Here is a 19,621-nt window from a genome sequence, read left to right as displayed (position 1 = left end):
TCGGTCCGGCTGGGACGTTGTCGGGACTTGGCACGAGCCGTTTGGGGTCTTTTATCTGGTGGTTCGCAACAAGGAGCTGTATCGACATGTCGTAGGGTGGGAGAGGTGTGACTGCGTGATGTTGGTGGTGATGGCTTCATTTACACGTCTGACTGTGTTACATGGGCGAACCCCGGCACTTGCACCGTGGCAACACCACAATTTCTCATGCGCCCATGACGCACAAAGCCAAATCAATTCATGACCATAGTCCCATTGTTGTGGAAATATTTTTTGGTGAGAAGGAAAAGGATGTGAAGCCTCGAGATGCCCCAGCACCGAAGGCGTTGGAAACCCTGTCTACCGATCTCACTCGGGATGTCTCGATGCAAGTAACCTAGTCGGCACTGCACGTTTGAACGCCATCCTCGAAATCCGATGGCGAAATATGTGATAGACTCCTAGAAATCCTGTGCGAAGCCAAGGTTTCTTCTTCGACTAAAGTTCCTTTCTGATGGCAAGGAACCCGATGCGATCCGTCCATGCTTCGAGTTTGCGAGGGCGTGTTTCCTTAGCTGACCAAGGCGAAGGAGATAATGGAAAGGGGTGGGGGCTATCAAGGTGGGGGACGTTCCATTTCCAGTGTGCCAGTGTCTCGGGGGGCTCTAGCGCTGTACCCTCTTTCCTGGGGCATTAAGCTGGGCTGGCCGGACATTGGCATACGGAACCCAGTTAGGTTTGCCGGGGCCATCCTGTACGCATCCCATTGTGATTCGTGAATTGCTGCGCTTGTTGCCACTCGTTAACTTCTCTACTTTTCCCATTTGCGACAAGATATCAATCTGTGTATATACTCCATGATAATCACGTTGACTTCCAACTTGATCGAACAACATTTTCAGGGAAACCACATTGTTGCCTCGTTTCTTTCAATGACAGACATTTCGTTCCCATAGAGGTTCCATCATAATTATGCCCACCACTTGAACTGTCTCCCCGAACGAAGCTACCAACGACGATCGCGCGCGCGCTCCCAAAGAGCCATTGACACGCACGCGTACCAACATTGGCATACGCAAGTCTGTTTGCGGCACCGATCCATTCCGGAGCGGGCCTAGGGGAAGTGGGAAATAAGGGATACCGACACGGGCTGCAGGGGAACGGCAGCAGCCGGGCTAGCACCAGCAGAATGGCTCCGCCCTACAGCAACGGCTACGCCTACAAGGGGTCAAAGAAGCCTGCATTCGCGTCTGCATCTCTCCCGTTCCAACACTACAATGACGACGATTTCCGCGCCCGCTTGAGACCGTTGCTCGCGGCCCTACACCGACTACTGAGAACACTTTGGGCCTTTTGGCAAACCCGCGGTCGACGATTGGCGGTCGGCATAATGTGTCAGGCAGGCAGGCGGCTGAGGCAGAATCTCACTGCGCGCCGCCTTCTGAGCTTTCCGCACCTGCTGGTGTGTCTCTGGCTCCTCGTGCTCCTCTGGGGCGAGGGCTGGGTTTTTAAGAGTCGAGTTGCAGAATGTAAATGGAGCAACTGGGAGAACTGGGTACGTCAATTGCTGCGTTATGCTGAAGTCGACAATGCTAACTCTCTGGTAGCCGGCCGGATCGAGCCCACATCACCTCGTCCTCGTCGCTGACCCCCAAATCATCGATCCCAAATCCTACCCCGGTCGCCCATGGCCCTTGGAAGACCTGACGGTCCTGATCACCGACAACTACATGCGCAGAGGCTACCGGCAGCTCCAATCGCAGCTGCGGCCCGACTCCCTCTTCTTTCTGGGCGACCTCTTTGACGGTGGGCGAGAGTGGAAGACCGGGCACAGCGACTTCAAGGACCCCGAATGGGCTGTCAACCGACGACCGAAGAACGAGAAGGTTCACGTCAAGAGCTGGAACGATCACTATGGCCAAAAGTACTGGTTAAAGGAATACGGGCGCTTTAGCGATATCTTCGTCAAAAGCTGGGGGCTGGGCGGCACCAATGCCGGCGACTGGCAGAGAGGGCGCAGGTTGGTGGCGAGCTTGCCAGGGAACCACGACCTTGGCTTCGGAGACCAAGTCAAGGGGTCTGTGAGAGATCGCTTCAACACATATTTTGGGGACGTGAACCGTGTCGATGTCATCGGCAACCACTCCATCGTCTCTGTCGATACCTTGTCGCTGAGCGCGGTCTCGTCGAGGCAAGCCGAGGTCGATTTGAAGGCGATCCACACGCCAGCAGACGTCTTCTTGAAAGACGTCCGATTCGCCAAGAGGAAAGCCGTGGAGCGAGAGCTACGTTTCTGGAGGGGCGAGGTAGAAGTGGAAGCTCTTGACCACATCGTGGAGGAGTTGGAAACAGCAGGCGTCAAGGTGCCAACTATTGCGCCGGGTGAAGAAGGTCCCGACTTTCCCACGGTCCTGCTCACTCATGTTCCCTTATATCGAGACCCAGGCACGCCTTGCGGACCGCAACGAGAGCATTGGCCCCCTACGAAGCCACCGAAGGGGGAGAAAGCACCTATCATGGACCATCGAAACGCAATCTCTGTCTCGGGCGGTTATCAGTACCAGAACGTGCTGAACGAGGACGAGTCTGTGAAGCTTGTGAAGAGCGTCGGCAACATCGTTGGGGTGTTTTCAGGCGACGACCACGACTACTGCGAAGTCGTCCACTCCCCGGAGAAGGACAATGTTCGTGAAATTACCGTCAAGAGTATGAGCATGGCCATGGGAGTGCCTACGCCTGGCTTCCTCATGGTCAGTCTGTACAACCCGGTCGACACTAACGGAAAGCCCCTTCCTGGTGCCCCGGCAAAAACGTTGCAAACTCACCTTTGCCTGCTTCCGAACCAGCTCGCGACATACGCGAAGTATGCCGGGCTTGCCTTTGTCACCATCGTTGCGATTAGCATAAGATCGTTCCTCGTGCCAGTCCTCAATTTGACGCCCTTTGCCCTGCATGACGAGCAGCCGCAGGGTGCCTTACTGCCGACTATTAAGGACAAGGTGGAGGATGACGGCATTTACAGCATGCACTCGACGTCGGCAACGTCTGGCTCTCGATTCCTCACAGGCTCGTCATCCCGGACTAGGAGCGGATCCATCCGCTCCAATGGTTCTGCCCCCATGCCGCCGCCGAGGACCAAGTTGAAGAAGCAGGGTTGGGGAGCACAGCACCGCGCGCCACGGATCGAAATTTTCCCAGACGACTATGGAACCGGGATGCCGCGGTTGACGTGGAAGGCGGCGTCCCAACGATCGAGGACGACAATCGGGCGCGTGGCCCGCGAGATTGGCGCTTCGACGTGGAGAGTTGTGTGGATGGTTGTCTTGTTTTGGGCCTATCTTGCATATAAAGGGTAGAAGGGCAGCGGTTTATTTGCCCCATTCCTGAAGCGTGTACAATTATCGGAATATGGAGGACATTCGAAAAGGGGAAATCTGATCAGCATTCAGCGGGTTTGCATTGGTTTGGCTGTTTGACTGGATGATACTGGATAGTTCCGTTGGGTTACATTAAAAGGTCCGTCGTCTTTGTCCATCCTGTATCATAGCTTACGATGACGGACCAAAGAGCACTGTATCGATAATTCATTTTCATGGATATTTTTGGAATGAGCTGGCTTTGAGGAACCAGATGCCCATTTAGCCCTCGCGATTTAGCGTCTGGCCCAGGCAATGAATTTGAGAATGCCCTGAGCTGCAGCTATATGTGATCCTCGATCGGGAACGCGTCCAGTTGCCCGCCCTCCTCGCCAGCACCAGCAATTCCAGAGACAGCACCAGCCCCGACCCCGACACCTGCCCTGCATCAGATTCGACATGATTGCAGATGCCTCAGGTGCTGATCAGTGGGTAGGTAGCGAGTGGCCTGGCGGCCCAGACCGGAAGGCACGATGTTGGCACACAGGGAAGGAAGCAGTACTTTCCTCTTTCAGTTCATGGTCCTTCCTGCCCTTTCCACAGCTCGGAAACACTTTCAAAGCAGGACAGTCGACCAACTGCTTTTATTCTCTCCTGTTTTCAGCTGAACCGTCTGAAAGCTGCGTTCTGCCTATCTTCGCAACGTGGAACTCCAAGGTGCCATCTTGCCTCCCACCCACCATCTCATCCAACTTTAAACACCTCCTCCGCACCGACGCCTGGCATTCTTTTTACGAAGATTATCCCACCTCATGATCTTCAATCCTTGATTCCCCAAGAAGCAGACTCGATCGCGCCATCGGGTCGGCGCCTGAAAGTTGTCAAACCATGCCCCCAACCGCCAATCTCCCGACCCCAGCTGCCGGCGACATCTTCACCCACAATGGGAATCTGAAAGTCTCAAACGCTGCAGCAAACATATTCCTTGTATACGATTGCGATTCAAATGATGCCGGTAGGCTCCCGTCGAGTCTCACTGTTGACTTTGTCATGGGAAATGTCTATGTCATCGACTCTTCGCTATTCGGTCACTGGGGAAGCAACCGCATCTTTGGGAATCTCGTCAAAGGACTCGGACTACAACTTGAAGGTCGTCTTGAAGGCGATCAATACATCGACACGGTATACGACGATGTGGTATGTGTTGTCGAAAAACAATCACCCACCTGCTGTTCGTTTGGCACAGTTGCTGGCAATCTGATCACCATTGCCGACCTCACCGCTCCCGGTGGGAACAACCACCACCAGCATCACAGTGTCTCGACCAACTACGTACACGGATGCCACCTGCTCGAATCCCATCTTTCGTACGGCGGCGGTCTTCAAAGGGCCTATTCTGCCTGGGCTTCGATGACGTTTCCTGCTGCAAAGCCATCATCCTTGCCCACGAACCCCATTCCCTCCAACACTCAAAGGAGTACATCCGGTACCGGTGTTAGCGTCGAAGCGAGCTCTACGAATCATCACGAGACGTTAGGACTCCGAAACGCCGAGCGGGAGGTGAAACAATTGAGACGCGTCGTTGACAAGTTGTTCTCGCGAATTATCTTGGGCCAGACAACCGCCATGACAGAACAAGGAATGCTGGAGGAACCAAGCTCGCAAGCACAGCAGACATCTGGAGGCCCTGAGAACCAACTCAGTGGTGTCTGTGACTCAGACTACCAACGCATGATGTGTGCAAATTGTTGCAGAGCAGGCCACAAGGCTAAGGACTGCATTGGACCGGTTGATACCGACGGCTTCATTTCCGCCTGCCCAATATGCAACGTACGCAATCACACTATTTCCAGCTGTCCCAAAATTACAGGGGCCAAAAAGAGTGTCAGGAAAAGCATAGAATTCCTGTATCTCGTTGAACGTCGGCAGAACAAGCCCCCTATGAAGTCGAGGACTTGCTGGGTGGCTGCTTGGGCTGCCAAAGGTTGCCCAAGGATACAGTTGCCTCATACGAAGGAGTTTGCGCGGAAACTTTTACTAGGCAAGATTTGTTCCGGAACGTACCCCGACTGGCGAACCTATGACTATTCTCCACCCTGTTTGCAGCGCGTCAGAACCGACCCTACCTTACTTCGCGACCCAAGTACGATGTATGAAAGTGGGAGACCTTGTCGTCTTTTCCCGGGGACACAGGGCACCATCACTGTTAATGGATTCGAGACGGTCAGAGCCAAGATGCATAGGCTTGGTATCGAGCTTCACCCAGATGTCCCGAACCCGAGTCACGCAAATCATACGAAGAAGGCCAAACGAAAGCAGGCTGCCAGGAACTCGGTACAGGAAGCTGATCCAGGCGTCAAGATAGAAGGTGGAGATGCCAGCCGCTTTGCGACAGGGGCCAACTGCACCATCGTGCAAAGGCATATTCCGACCTTGCCATCGAAACCGGCCTTCAATACTGCCACGTCTGTCAATGTCAAACAAGAGACGACTGTATGATTTTCAAATCGTTGAACCTCGGCATCGAGTACTTTTCACATGGGATACTTCTTTTCTGTTCTAGTCAAGCTCATGAGACATGGTGTCAATCCGTGTAGGAACACGGGGGCCATCAATCGCGCTCGTGTTGGACTTGGGAAATGCTGCCTTTGCCACGAGCTACCTGTTATGGATATGGCTGGGTTCGATCGAGCTTAATTAGAGAATATACACTACGTTGCACCACCCGTCATTCAGTTATGGTAGATGCAACCTTGATCACTTGCGTGCTTCGACTTCGTCTCCCAGCCGCCTCGCCCATGTCGTAGGGCGAAAATGCGAAGTATACTGCATTTTTTAAAAGGAGCAGTTTTGTTTTTGAGATGAACGAAGAGATCAGATCAAAGGGCAAGAATTAGATACAGACACGTCCCACCATAGAAGCACCAAAGGTCTTGCTTGCGTTGCATAGAGCACTTGGCATCTGAACGGCCCATATCAATGGTTCGATCTTCTGCGTGTTCGCATTCGTACGGCATGACAGCCGATTCGTCCCTCGTATCGCGGACTGAAGAGATACACCGATAGCAACGACAACCCGGGCTGCCGTCTGAAAGGTAATATGGCAGAAATAGACTACTCTGCCCGGTACCAGGAGTGTGGTCGACGGTAACCCCTCACGACGTTGATTGCAGGGAGGTTCGTGCGCCTTTCATCCGATTGCCTGAACAGGGTCCTGAGGTCCTTGAAGCTACGTCGTGCATATTCTAGACCGTTGAAACACTTCACGACAGCTTCGGAAGTATTTTTCGTACTCGGCACGACGGAATTATGTAGGCTGAGCTGGTTCGGTACGCGATCGCGTTCCACGGTTTGAGGTAAAGTCTACGTGGAGTGATGAAGCTCACTTGGAAGCTTTAATATGTTGCCTAGGCTCCTTCGCAAGCACCTGGATTTCTTCTATCTGCTCTCAGTTTCTCTTCTCTGACCTGAAATGACTTGATAAGTACCAATTTGGAAAAGATGGCCATCTTCAACATCATTACCAAGGCCTTGTGCCTTGGCTTCGTCTTCGTGAGCCCTTCGTCCCGAAACCGAGATGTCTTTCATCTCCAAGTAGGATAAATATTTCTAATCAGCTTCTTTCCTCGATACTTGACAGACCACGCTCTACATCGTCTCATACATCATCTACAATCTCTTCTTCCACCCCCTCCGCCGCTTCCCCGGCCCGATACTCATGCGTGCGACCCGCGCGACAGCCTGCTATCGACTCTGGCGCGGCACTCTCTCCTTTGACATGCTCGACATCCACAAGAGGTACGGCGATGTGGTGCGCATCGCCCCGGACGAGCTGGCCTACGCGGACCCCGCCGCGTGGAAGGAGATCATGGGCCACCGGGTCGGGGGCATCGTGAACGGGGCCCGGGCGCCGCTCGAGTTTGAAAAGACGGATACATTTTACCTGCCGGTCGCCAATTTGCCGCGGGACATCATTACGGCGCTGGGGCCGGAGCATGCTATGCTGAGGAGGTCGTTGAGTTACGGGTTCAGTGATCGGAGTTTGAGAGAGCAGCAGCCAGTGATTTTGAAGTATGTTGACATGTTTATTGCCAAGTTGCGGGAGATTGCCGAGGCTCCATCTCGGGAGTCGTACCGAGATGAGGTCGGTGAGGATGCGTCGTCAGTGGCGGATGTCAGGGAGAAGGGGCCGGAGCTGGCAGGACCGGTGAACCTGGCGCTGTGGTACAACTACTGCACTTTTGACATCATCGGGGACCTGGCCTTTGGTGAACCGTTTGGGTGCTTGGAGGAAGGGGACTTACACCCCTGGGTGAGGACGATTTTCCAAATGATTCGGCTGGGCGTCGCGCTGCAGACGGCGAACCACTTTTCGGTGCTGAGGCGGTTTATCACCGTGGTGATGTCGACAAAGGCGATGAGGGAGAGGAAGTTGCAGCATCTGAATATGACGATGGATAAGTTGAAGAGAAGGATTGCCTTGGCGGAGAGGGAAGGGCCGAGGGCGGACTTGATGGAGGGGCTGTTGAAGAAGAAGGATGCTTGGGTGAGTCTGCCCCCTCCCCACAACACCTTTTCTACACCTTTTCCTCGTGGGAAACTTTTGCTGGTCCTGGAATTGCAAGAAAGATTAGATGTTGACATTAGAACAGAATCTCTCCCTACGACAGCTCGAGAGCAACGCGAGCATGGTCATCCTCGCCGGCTCGGAGACGACAGCGACGCTGCTTTCGGGCGTGACGTATCTCCTCTTGAGGAACTCCGAGAAGATGGAGAAACTGGTCAGAGAAGTCAGAACGACCTTTAAAAAGGAAGAGGATATTGACCTCACGTCTGTGAACAAGCTGGCCTACATGCTTGCGTGTCTGGACGAGGCGCTGCGGGTGTATCCACCCGTGCCTACGGGTCTTCCCAGGACGGTGCCGGAGGGCGGGGCCACGATTCGTGGCGAGTTTGTCCCGGAGAAGGTGAGTTCTATTACTTTGAAATGCTTTTTTGATTTCGGCCTAAAACGTGTTTGGGGGGTTTTCCCCCCCCCCTCCTTCTTGTGAGAGCATACCAGCTCATGTGAGATTTCTTTTATTTCATAGACGATTGTTGCTGTCCACCAGTGGGCCATGTACCACAACGAGGCGAACTTCAAGAACCCTTCCCTATTCCACCCGGAACGGGCTTTGGGAGACCCAGAGTATGCTTCTGATCGCAGGGAGGCGTTTCAGCCCTTCCACATTGGACCGCGGAATTGCTTGGGACGAAAGTGAGTCTTTACAATTTGCACTGAGCCTTCGCCAACACCCCGCCCCTAAACCCATCCCTACCTATCGTTTATTGTGGCTGACCTGACATGGGGAAACAGCCTCGCGTACGCGGAGATGCGGATCGTGCTAGCGAGGCTGCTTTGGAACTTTGACCTGGTCCTGGCGGAGGATAGCAGGGCTTGGATGGAGACCCAGAAGATTTATACACTGTGGGAAAAGGGGCCGTTGAATGTTTACTTGAAGCCTGCCGTAGGTCACTGAGAGGTTGCGGGAGAGGCTTTCCAGCGCAGTATAAGTGTAGCCTCCGTTTATGTCCTCAAATACTAATATTTGTTTGGGTGTCCGTAGTAAATAAGACTCAACAACTGTCACATACTGTACAAAGTTTATGATCGGTACATGTACATGGAAAAGGGAATGTGTCTTGAATTCTCCGTCTTATTGGGGTTCAGATGGTATTTTTTGGAATCTTCAGGACTACTATTGCCGTGGGCCATAGACTATTCATGTCAGTCGAGAAAGCTTGTTGAATATGTGCCCTAGGTCTTGAGGGCCAATCTGTCTTCGGTATTGCCGACGAAGTAGGAATTCTTTTACTAACTGAACTTGAGAGAGATCTTTATTGAAATTAAGACAATGAAGGGTGTTAAACGTTTGCCTAATAATAGACTTTTCGTGAAGAGCGCCGATCTGGAGACTGTTGTTCCAGCAGTTTTTCCAGCTGTGTTTTATGTCGTGATAAAGGTAGGGTAGGTCGGGATTACGTGACTGGTCGCCAGGAAGGTTTTGCCTCAGATCCTCGTCCTCGTCATGGCCTCTGAAATAGAGGTTCTTGAAGTAATGTTTCTTGTCACTAGGAGACTGGATGCGGAGCTCCAATGGCAACTCGGCCCCTTCTTTCACTGATCAACCATAGAGACGTGATTGAAAAAGCGTTGCGATCGCTGCTCAAACCAACCTGCCTTTTTCGTCTGCAAATATGGTGCCATCCAAGTGTTTGCAGCTTCGTTTGGGAACGGACTTTCAAAATGGTCCTCGGGTTTGCTTCCTCATCCAAAGTAGACACTTTAAAAGCTCTTGGCAGTTTTTCTGGGTGCTAACTTCCCGCCACCACTTCAAGCTAGTTACCGCTTCAAGAGATGAAGGAAATCTGAATTATATACAAAACCGCCCCTTCCAACTACGCACCTTGGAAATAACCACTCCCAGACGGCTTCTTTGTCTCCACGAAATTTTCAGAGGATACATCAGCCCATGGACGGCTTGACGATCCGCTAGAGGCACTATTGACATCGCCATAGAATGGTTGCAAGCCGACCTTTCTGTACGCTTCCCAAAGGCTCTTCGCCACAGCCAAAGATTCGTCGTTGTCTTCGTCCTCATTTGCCTTCACCCAACCCTTGAATTGGGCGATCAACAGGCCAGGGAGGGACTCAAACGCCCCTCCCGTGGTCATCTCAGCCACCCAAAGGAGCATGGCCGTGTAGTAGCGCTTTGTAAGGTTCATTATCCGATGGTTCGTCAATTCATCGATGGGAAAGCCGAGTACGGCAGAGCGGTGAGATGACCCGAGGGAGATGTCGAAACGGATCTCGTGGGTCTGGGGGTGTACAAGCCCGGCGCTATCCGCGATCAGGGAGCCCTCTGGCCATGAAATATGCGATAACATCTCAGCTGCGTGGCCGAATGGCAAAGGTACGCTCCAGTCTTCAAGGTCGTGGGCCTCTTGAAAAGTTTTCAGGTACGGGTTGTACAACGTCCACGGTGCTCGCTGCCGCCCGTAGGCTTCAATAACGAGATGATCGAGAAACCGGGTAATTGTGTTATTCGCGTACGTGAATAGAATTTGGCTTTCAGTCTCGAGGCGCACCCAGTCTACAAATGGTGGCTTGTTCCAAGTGTCTCGAGGATCGATGTGGCTGAGAAAAAGGTAGGTTGATGGAGTGACCTCGGATGTGGTGTCGAAGCCTGTGATATGTCAGCCTGGGTTTACATTGTGGGACGATTGCAAGAGCAGGCATGCATGCATTCCCTTGCGGCTCACCTACCGAGCTGTCTGCGTAACGCATTCATGAGCCTAAACAGGGTCATATCCCAGTTGAGGACGGGACCCTCGTCCGCCATGGATGGCCTCGTCTGCTGGAAGAACTCGACAATCAACCTGTCAATAATGTGGCCCTCCTTGGGGCGAGTGCGGAGTTTCTTGGCATCCCAGTAGAAAAAGAGGAAGGCTTCCTTCCAATCAATCCGGCCGGTTTCCATGGCCAAGGCACTCTTCCGGGCGGATGCAGCGGCGGAACTCATGTTTGGCTTTTGGGTCATGACGGCGAGTGGAGTCTGAGAGGTGCGCGAATGAGTGGGTAAGAAGTTGGAGAACATTTTTTCTTTCGGAGCGCGACTGTCTGGCGGAGGCATAAGTACTCCTCTTCACACCCGGATGACTGTCGAATGATTAAATAGTTCTAGAAGCGGTACAAGCGGGTGAAGCGTCCGAAGGAATGCTGCTTGTTGGAACCAACACGAAAACGTCCAAATGGAGCGGCCAAAGGTCCACTCTATCGCACGTCCCGAACCAGCCAATAGACAAAGAGCAGCTTGTCTATCGTCCAGCAAACCAACAATTAAGCAAACACTTGGCGCATCACCGCCCATCCGAGATGACAATCAGGTTTTCTGCACCGATCCAGGGGTCCGTGTTGTGTAGACGCCGGACAGGCGAGCCGGACAGGCGGCCGCAACGCGATTGACCCAATGATTTATTTCCCCTGCAGACGGCCCAGAACCTGGGAGTTGGACAAGACTGGTACCCTATCAAATTACTCCCTCTTTTTCACCATTATCAGCGCACCGGCGACGCCAGTGGTGATGATTTCCTTCCCTGGCTCCATCCCTGCCTCGTGGAGCAAACTCGCAATCTTCCCTACGGCCATCTTGACCACGTCTCGATCCGTCCCGATGGCGTCCGGGTGCGCCTCACGCCACCGCGTGACGGGGCTGACCGTCTCTAAGTACTTTTCAATGTGATCCAGGCCCAGATGCTGCTGGCCCAAGAAGAACTCCCCGTCCGGTCCGATTGTGCCATTCTTGTTCCAGTCTTTGCGAAGAAAGGTGCTCTTGTCAAATTCCGTCACCGGCTTTCCGAGGTCCCACGGCAGTGGCAACGTCTCGTACATTTTCTCGCCCACAATGTTGCCGGGCGCCATGTACGGCTGAATATACTCGTCACGAAAGTCCTTCAAGACCTGCTGCATGCGCGCGGCGTTGGGCATGGACGGGTGTATGTATCTTGAGCTACTCGTCCAAATGGCGACGGAACCACCGGGCTTGAGCACGCGGGCAGCGGCGGTCCAGAAGCCGGCCATGTCGAACCAGTGGGCCGCGGTGGCGGCCGTGATGAGGTCGACGCTGGCGTCGGCGACGGGCGCGGAGAGGTTGGACCCGAGCTCCTCCGCGGTGGAGACCTCGAAGCGGACCGGCTCCGAGGTCGAGGTGGCCCCGCCCAGGGCCCGGGCTGCGTCGATCATGCCTACGCTTGGGTCCAGGGCGATGGCCCGTGTAAAGCGCGGGCCGAGCTTACGAGCGACGGTGCCGGGGCCGCAGCCGACATCGAGGAGGGTGTCGGGGTGACCTCCAGTTGAGACGTGGTGGTCGTAGATGAAGTCGTAGAGCCTGTCATGGTAGCCAAGCCGGCCTTTGGCGTAGGTAGTGCCTTGTTCTTTGGTGTAGGCGCGGAAGGTTTGTTCCACCGGGACGGGAGTTTGGATGGTTGCGACGTCGGCCATTGTCTCAAAGTTTAGTGGCAAATTCTTCAAAGCTTGTATTCATGGAAAACAAAAGAAGTACCTATCAGCTCTTCCACAAGGTATAATTTGTTTATTACACAAACAATCATGCGGATTTGGATGTGGCTCGCCCGATATTTATAACTACCCTATGCTCGAGCGGAACTCAACCTCTGAGGAGGGTGTTTGACCAACCGGCACTGAGGCCTGTAGTGATTGGTGAAGGGCTACCGAGAACGCCCCACCTCGATCTTTCCGAAGAGGGATAACCAAGTCCCACGGAGCCAATCAAAGATTTGGGAAGATGTCGCGCTAATCCCGATACAGGCGACGACTGCGAAGCTGATGAGATCCCCCGCCGACCCGCTACCGGTCGACGACCTTTTTGTGGCTGTCAGCGTTCTCAAATCCCCCAGAATCCCGTGTCCGTGTCCGATCCCCCTTGGAAACCGACTTGGTGAACAACAACCGACGGAGTTTCTGACATTTAGGTCACTCAACCCCTCGTCTGGAACGTTCTTTTCTTGGGTCGTTGGCAAAGTCGGCACAAGGGTGTTTGTATGCTCATTAGTGTTTCCTCTCGGGGAGTGCGGACCAACTCTATGAGCCGAACTCCTCCACCCACTTCAACATGGTTTATTACGGCGCGCTGAGTAAGGGTTGCCAGCGCTGCCGTCAACGCAAAGTAAAGGCATGTGCTCTTTAAATCCCGATTATCTCCTGGCCATTCTAATTCTAATACGAATGGAGGAGAAAGTGTGATCAACGCAGACCGGGATGTCTAAAGTGCGAAAAGGGGAGGAAGCCTTGCCCCGGCTACCGGAATTTGACTGAACTTGTTTTCCGGGACGAGCGCCAACGAATCAGAAGGAGGTTTGGAGACAAAGCTGGCAGTCTATCGAGGTCGAGAACTTTGCCCATCAACTACGCGTTGTGCCTAGACATCGAAGATCGGGCCGTCACCTTTTTCTTCGCCCATTACACCACTACTGGACCGCCATTTTGCGACTCTTACCAATCTTGGCTTGCCGAGACATATCGCGAGGAATCTCCTCATAATCTGGTCCGACACAGCATCCAAGCAGTCGGTATGGCTGCCATCTCTAACATTTCCAACGCTCCCGAAGTAGTGTTGCGGGCTAAGGAGCGATATGGACAAGCATTGAAGGCTACGAATATGGCTCTATGTGACCCCTCTCAGGCCACAGCAGATACAACCCTCATGACAATTCTTCTCCTTGGTCTCTTTGTTGTATGATTTGGAATCCATTTCTACTCACAACTACAGCTAACGTTGGTAGACAATCATGTTTGAAAGCTGGAATGACAGTCATGCATGGACGACACATATTGAGGGCGCCACAGCCCTCTTACAACTTCGCGGCAAAGACCAGTTCACCAGAGAGCTTGGCATACAGCTTTATATACAATTCAGACAGCAAATCGTAAGTCGAAGTAAATTGGGGCGTGTATCTTGTGATTCGGCCTTGCTGAGGTGGTGTTCCATAGCTACAAGCCTGCATGCATCGAGGTGTGCCGGTACCCCCAGCTCTGGTTGAGATAACTATGCAATTCGAAGCCAGCCGACAAGGAACCCAATACAACAGTCTCCGTCCCGGATCACTGGCGGTACTTGGCTTCAGGCTCGTCAATCTCTCCGCAGCCATGAGCACGCAGCAAATGACGGATGGCGACGCAATCTGCCAAATTGCCAGTGACGTTGACAGCGACCTCAAGGCCTGGGCATTGATGTCGTTGCAATCTCGTCGCAAGTTCCGTGAGATTGGTGTAGACACCTCTGATGGAATCGTTTGTTTCAATGGTAAACGGCATGTGTATAACAGTGAATGGGGCGCCCAGGTTTGGAACAATTGGCGGTCGCTTAGCATAGTGACCAACCGAATTATTCTTGACCATGTCGACAAGCAGAGTTTTCACGATGATGCGCTGAAAGAAATGATGCGATCTCACAGCATCTCTGTTATTCAGAGTCTCTCAACGGATATATGTATTTCTGCACCTAGTCTGTCTGGTTCACCGCGTCAGTGTCAATCGCAAATTACCCCCAATACGAAAATAAAGCTGACAACAATTACAGGAGCGCCTTCGATGATTTGGCCGTTGCACATCGTCTCTCAAGAGAAATTAAACGTGCCAAGCGTGCGATCTTGGGCAGTGCAGCAGCTGGTTGGCATTAGACAGTCCATGGGCATCAAACAGGCAGCTGTCTTAGCAGACACCGTGGGCTGAAAGTGCTGTGCTGGTATCACGAGCTTGCTCTTAGGTATACGATGAATAGGCCGTGATGGGTTTTCTTTTTGAGTCAATCTATTTCAATGTTCAATGGGCGGGCTATGGATACTTTCTCTGCTGTTGCAACTCACATAAGCCAATCAAGGTGAATGAATTCTAGATGTAATTTGGAAATCACGTAAGGGAACGATACCCAGTCATGCGTCGAAAACATGTTTTCCGATGTCAAGTACAGTCTCCAAACTGCTGCAGATGGGACATGAGGGTTTGTGAGTGCAGAAACCTTTGGCTACGAAACAGTCTACAAGACTGACTGGGCATGTATGATCTATTGGGGCAGACAGTGCAGTTCGGAGTGAAAAATGAAGTTTTTCCCAAGCGCCTTCGGACTAAGGATATTGGAGAAGCTGCTCTATACGCACTGTTACCCAAAGTCTCTGGCTACATCCCTCACGTTTACAGCTTTGAAGCATGAGCACAAACTCTAACGTGCATAGCAGACAGGGTGCCTGACTCGTCACTCTAGTTGGATGGACCCATTTTCGAGTGCGGCCTGCCTACATTATCGTCGTGTTACCGAACAGGAGTGTAAACATCTTACCCCTTTGAGACTGCCTGCGAGGCATCACGGCCAAAATGGATATGGTCAAGGGACAATGACTGTATGTGGCTGGGGACAGAATCGGCCAACCCAAAGAAGGCATGCCTGTTTGCGTGCGTCCTCGATAGAAGTAAACTATTGGCCTTTCAAAGATCTAGTGATACTCAAAACCGATCAATGAATTTTGTATGTTTCGACCGTTAGAGCAGAGCGTGAATTATGTAAACCTGGTCTTTGCGCACCCACCAAAGCGGAGGTGATTGTCATCAACTCAAGATTATGAAGATTCCTAGAGGCTCTAGCAGCTGACTTGCATCATTGTGTAAAAACGCTCGAATTCTAATTAGCTACATGTTGTCATTTGAATTACAGCCAGAAAACTAGAACCTTAACAAACCGTGCCCTCTAGCCTCCTTGTTATTACCATTGGCTCGTTTGGGTTCGAATTGCTCCAAATACAGAGAGTATTTTAGTAAAGAACGTTTTGGATCGCCAAACTCTTAAATGTTTCGAGAGAAGTTCGCACTGATCTGATCCGCCTGCTTCTCCATCTCCTTCGTCGTCAAGAGCCTCTTAGAACTCTTACCCCGGTCGCCATTTCCCCAGAAGAAATCTCTGTAGAACAAGAGAGGTAGTATACTGCCCTTCCAAACAGCCAGTTCGCCTCGAAAGACTACTGTCAGACTTATCATCCATGAAAGTGCTGCAATCTCCAATATGAGCAGTACCGCAGGGAAGACAAGCCAGTACTTCTCAACGGCAATGAAAGTGACGAGTTGAAAAGCGACGCCCTTCACCATCGACGTGGTGCCATCTTTCCTCCCCATGCCGAACCTCACCTGGTTTGTCAAGGCAGTTGCAAAGTCCGTGAAAAGGTCCGCTAGACTTTCAGTTGTTGAATTTCCGTTTGCCCAGAGCTTGGAAAGCCAGATGGCTTCACCGCACTCGATCATGTCCCGCTGCGAGGAGTCCCATGTGCAACTTCCGTTGAAAAAGTCGGATGAAAGATAGTCTGATATGAGAGACTTGAAACTCTGGTCGATACGATAGATGCACTCTTCAGGGACCTGAGAAGAAGAGTTGTTCTCTGATCTTCTCTTCGTTCTTGCATGCCTTACTGTTGAAAGATTCGGTCCCTGCGAAATATTTTGAGCAGTATATACTTTTCCTTCGATGAGGCAAGGTATATGTACTGCTGATAGATTCAAAGCCTGTTCAGATGCTGAAGAGTCATTGTCACCCATGTCGTAATGCATTGGGGTCTCTCGAATGAGGGTTTCATTCAAACTTCCTAGACGTATGATGCCCGAGTACGTTCGAACACAGGGGTAGAGCGAGCAAGTGATAGCAACAGGGTGTTTGGTTTTCGTTTTTCTGATGTCGCCGTCTACAACCGCACCTGTCAACACAGTGACATTCGCGAATGCGGCGGAAGCTAGTGCAAGTGCTTCTGGCGGTATAGTTGCATCGCTCCACGAGAGGTCACCCGATAAGACCCTCACCCATTCCATTTTATCGGAGGTAACGATCTCCATATCGTTAGGTAAGCTGTAGCGAGGGTCGTTGTTCGAATGATTTATCATTTCTCCAACATCAGTACAGATGCTGCAAACGCCGGCAGAAGCATGCGTAGCCTCGGATCCTGTTTCGATAGAGGTATTTGAACCGAGACCAGTAAACGTGCAGTTTCCGGTAGGACAGATTGGTATAACAGCCGATTCGTTCCGGCTGCGGCGAAAGGCGAGAGATTGTATCGCACCCTTGACTTCTGGCTTGAAAGTTAAGCCTCCGGTGTAAAATACTCTTGTGTTCAATCCGTCGATGTGGCGCGTCACCGGAAGTGACCCTGAGCCGAGTCCGAGCGGTTCGTTTCTATCGATGTACCTGATCGATTGCTGAACGAAGAATCCAACCGCGAAAGATGACACGAGGACAACCACAGCGATGAGAATTGATGGGCTACGCCAAGTCACAATTTTTATCAGCTTGAGTGCCCCCCAAACGCCACGAGTACCATCGTCGAAATGCAGCAAGTCACCCATTCGGCGACGCGAAGATTTATCGAACCAGAACCACATCCATTTGGCTTGTGCAATGAGTTCAGTTGCAATCGATACTAGAATTCCTCGAAATATAGTGGAGAGCAAGTTGACGAGAGAGTTTAGGGTGATGATGCCGTCCAAAGGCCAATCTCGGGAGCGTCTGTCATCTTCGAGGACGATGACCGTCGTTGTCACCACCAAGATGCACGTGGCAAGGAACAGGGATAAAATTTCCCAAGTCCATAAGATGAAAACTGATTTGCGGGTTTGATTGTCTTGCTGGGCTTCGCAAACATCTTCGTTGAGGAACCGTTGTTGTTGAGGTGAACTCAGTCTTCGAGAGCTGGCTGAGGCGCAAAGTGATGGTACTCTAGGAACTCCGTCGGCAGCTGCATTCCATTTCTTGAGAACGTATGGTGTCGAGTTTTGTTTGTTTGAGTCGCGATACTCTTCATCCCTTGCCTGTCGGCCCGAGGCTGACCGACTTCCGCACGCTGCCATCTTCACACGCTCACTAGTCGGTGAGTGCACGGAAGGTTTGGCAGTTGAATGACTTTGAATACAAGAATTGGAGAAATATGTTCTGGAGAACAACCAAAATTTATACTGTGGTTGATTTGGCTCTGGCTATGAGCTTGAACATGTTGCATTGCCTCAACCTGAATCAGACCGACGAAGTCAGTGCGACAAGAAAAGTGAGGCTCAAAATCTATACCCCTGCTGACCTGACAGATGGACATGCGTTCATCGGAATCTTCTCACCCACTTTGCCCTCAACGCAAATACCCGTGTGGCCCATGCTTGTGTCATTTGATAAGTTGCCTCATGAGGCTGTGCCGCGTCCACTCGTCGCACTTGGGCAACGAAACACGGTCATATGAGACATCCGCACAAAACGGTACCACATAAGCCGTGTAAAGATTAAAGGTAAAAAGAATTTTAACCACTCGATTATCGTTCAACCAGGGATACCTGACTCATTCTACCGATACTCGCCGAACTCGCTCGTCAGTCCATAAGCCTCCTGATCAATACGAGCCGGGCAAAGCAGTCTACCACAGCGTTTTTGCTATGCAGTTGCAAACTGATAGCTCATAGATTCGGTACAAGATCCAGCATAAGGCGTTTGATAGGCATTGCCGAGTTATAGCTGCCTTCCATTCTTCTCATATTCAGTATTTGGTTTCATAGAAAGATATGAATGATCCGCTGAATCCAGCCTCCAAACTGCCTTGTAAATGACTGACAGCATATCCTTCACCGATGACTCTTCAATTACATAGTTTCCCATCTGACCAGGCATTTCCATTCCCTTCTTCTTCTTCTTCTACCGCTGCTTAGATGTCAGATATAGCTACCGTGGGGCTAGAATGCAGTCCCTAACATCCTCATAGAGCCTTTCATTAATCAAGCCAGGTGATATGCTGAAGAAAAGAACGCCTTGGCGGGAGTGCTCAGCGCTAAGTTTCACCACAGCTGTATTCATAGCTGCTTTGCTGATCGAGTAAGGAGCTGCAACCTCGATGCCCGACTTGGAGACGCAATCCAAGTCAGACATCCCGAATGAGACCGTGGCGATCTTCGTAGCACTGCCTTTCAGACCGAGTGGCAGGATCAGGTTGAAAAAAAGGATTTTACCAATGATGTTAGTACGGAATGTGGCGAGCAAGTCCTTTTCTAACTGCTTGAGGGTCTCTCCCCTGTCGAAATACATTTTTAGTCACTTTATCTAGTTGCATGGATAATTCTTGATTTGAGACTGCCGTGGGACGAGATTAAGACTCGCAAAACGCTGATGCCGTCGTAAGCTGATCATTTTGAGATGAAGGCCGCGTTGGTGACAACATATTCAATGGCCCCGCCAGTAATCTCGGACATTGCAGTGACAGCTTTCTGAGATTTTATATTACCGCAGCTCTTCTATCCCGTGTCAGTTGCTTACCTTAATCGCATCAAACTCATCAAGATAACCTTGTTGGATTTAGATAGTCTCCCGATTCAGCTCGACGACCAGCTTATTTTTGGTCGCCGCAGCGTTTGGGAGAGCCCGATAACGATTTTATCTGGCTCGGCGGACAACTGCTGAAGGAACTCAACTTGAACGGATCAACTCTCCATCCAACAAACTCACTGCAGCTGACATACACCAATTTCATGCAATGCGACACTTACAAAGCATGAAGATATGGTGATCGTCTTGAAAGCACTGCGGGCTCACAGCTCACTCGGGATCAGATTCAACGTCGCTCCAAAGGTTGGCCAATGTTTAAGTAGGTACAAAAAGTGGTCAGTTAGAGATCCTTTCTATGAAATGATTTCTCTACATATCTTGGAGACCCATCATTTAGAT

At 51.6% G+C, this 19,621-nt stretch overlaps 7 protein-coding genes across 7 annotated transcripts; 4 read left to right on the top strand and 3 right to left on the bottom strand.

The window, feature by feature from the left end:
* Positions 1-1,168: 1,168 nt before the first annotated feature.
* CORC01_10978 (calcineurin-like phosphoesterase) lies at positions 1,169-3,335 on the top strand (the record flags this gene model as incomplete). The annotated part of the gene is made up of 2 exons (XM_022622605.1): positions 1,169-1,534; positions 1,587-3,335. 2 exons carry the CDS (start codon positions 1,169-1,171, stop codon positions 3,333-3,335), a joined length of 2,115 nt encoding a protein of 704 aa, XP_022470915.1.
* Positions 3,336-4,223: 888 nt separating this feature from the next.
* Positions 4,224-5,834, top strand: CORC01_10977 (uncharacterized protein; the record flags this gene model as incomplete). Its single annotated transcript, XM_022622604.1, has 1 exon — positions 4,224-5,834. The coding sequence occupies one exon, from the start codon at positions 4,224-4,226 to the stop codon at positions 5,832-5,834; it is 1,611 nt and encodes a 536-aa protein (XP_022470914.1).
* A 1,002-nt stretch (positions 5,835-6,836) lies between these two features.
* CORC01_10976 (cytochrome P450) lies at positions 6,837-8,854 on the top strand (the record flags this gene model as incomplete). Its single annotated transcript, XM_022622603.1, has 5 exons — positions 6,837-6,887; positions 6,976-7,881; positions 7,988-8,302; positions 8,426-8,592; positions 8,692-8,854. 5 exons carry the CDS (start codon positions 6,837-6,839, stop codon positions 8,852-8,854), a joined length of 1,602 nt encoding a protein of 533 aa, XP_022470913.1.
* Positions 8,855-9,073: 219 nt separating this feature from the next.
* Positions 9,074-10,915, bottom strand: CORC01_10975 (uncharacterized protein; the record flags this gene model as incomplete). The annotated part of the gene is made up of 4 exons (XM_022622602.1): positions 9,074-9,093; positions 9,358-9,495; positions 9,782-10,561; positions 10,642-10,915. 4 exons carry the CDS (start codon positions 10,913-10,915, stop codon positions 9,074-9,076), a joined length of 1,212 nt encoding a protein of 403 aa, XP_022470912.1.
* Positions 10,916-11,409: 494 nt separating this feature from the next.
* CORC01_10974 (methyltransferase domain-containing protein) lies at positions 11,410-12,375 on the bottom strand (the record flags this gene model as incomplete). The annotated part of the gene is made up of 1 exon (XM_022622601.1): positions 11,410-12,375. One exon carries the CDS (start codon positions 12,373-12,375, stop codon positions 11,410-11,412), a length of 966 nt encoding a protein of 321 aa, XP_022470911.1.
* Positions 12,376-13,465: 1,090 nt separating this feature from the next.
* Positions 13,466-14,625, top strand: CORC01_10973 (uncharacterized protein; the record flags this gene model as incomplete). Its single annotated transcript, XM_022622600.1, has 3 exons — positions 13,466-13,627; positions 13,677-13,820; positions 13,885-14,625. The coding sequence occupies 3 exons, from the start codon at positions 13,466-13,468 to the stop codon at positions 14,623-14,625; spliced, it is 1,047 nt and encodes a 348-aa protein (XP_022470910.1).
* Positions 14,626-15,729: 1,104 nt separating this feature from the next.
* CORC01_10972 (uncharacterized protein) lies at positions 15,730-17,772 on the bottom strand (the record flags this gene model as incomplete). Its single annotated transcript, XM_022622599.1, has 2 exons — positions 15,730-16,365; positions 16,423-17,772. The coding sequence occupies 2 exons, from the start codon at positions 17,770-17,772 to the stop codon at positions 15,730-15,732; spliced, it is 1,986 nt and encodes a 661-aa protein (XP_022470909.1).
* Positions 17,773-19,621: the final 1,849 nt, after the last annotated feature.

Source organism: Colletotrichum orchidophilum (genome assembly GCF_001831195.1).
Source record: "Colletotrichum orchidophilum strain IMI 309357 chromosome Unknown Scaffold_113.1, whole genome shotgun sequence".
In the NCBI taxonomy this organism is placed as follows: domain Eukaryota; kingdom Fungi; phylum Ascomycota; class Sordariomycetes; order Glomerellales; family Glomerellaceae; genus Colletotrichum; species Colletotrichum orchidophilum.
The sequence above is the reverse complement of the archived record's forward strand: the minus strand, read 5'-3'. Positions and strand labels throughout refer to the sequence as shown.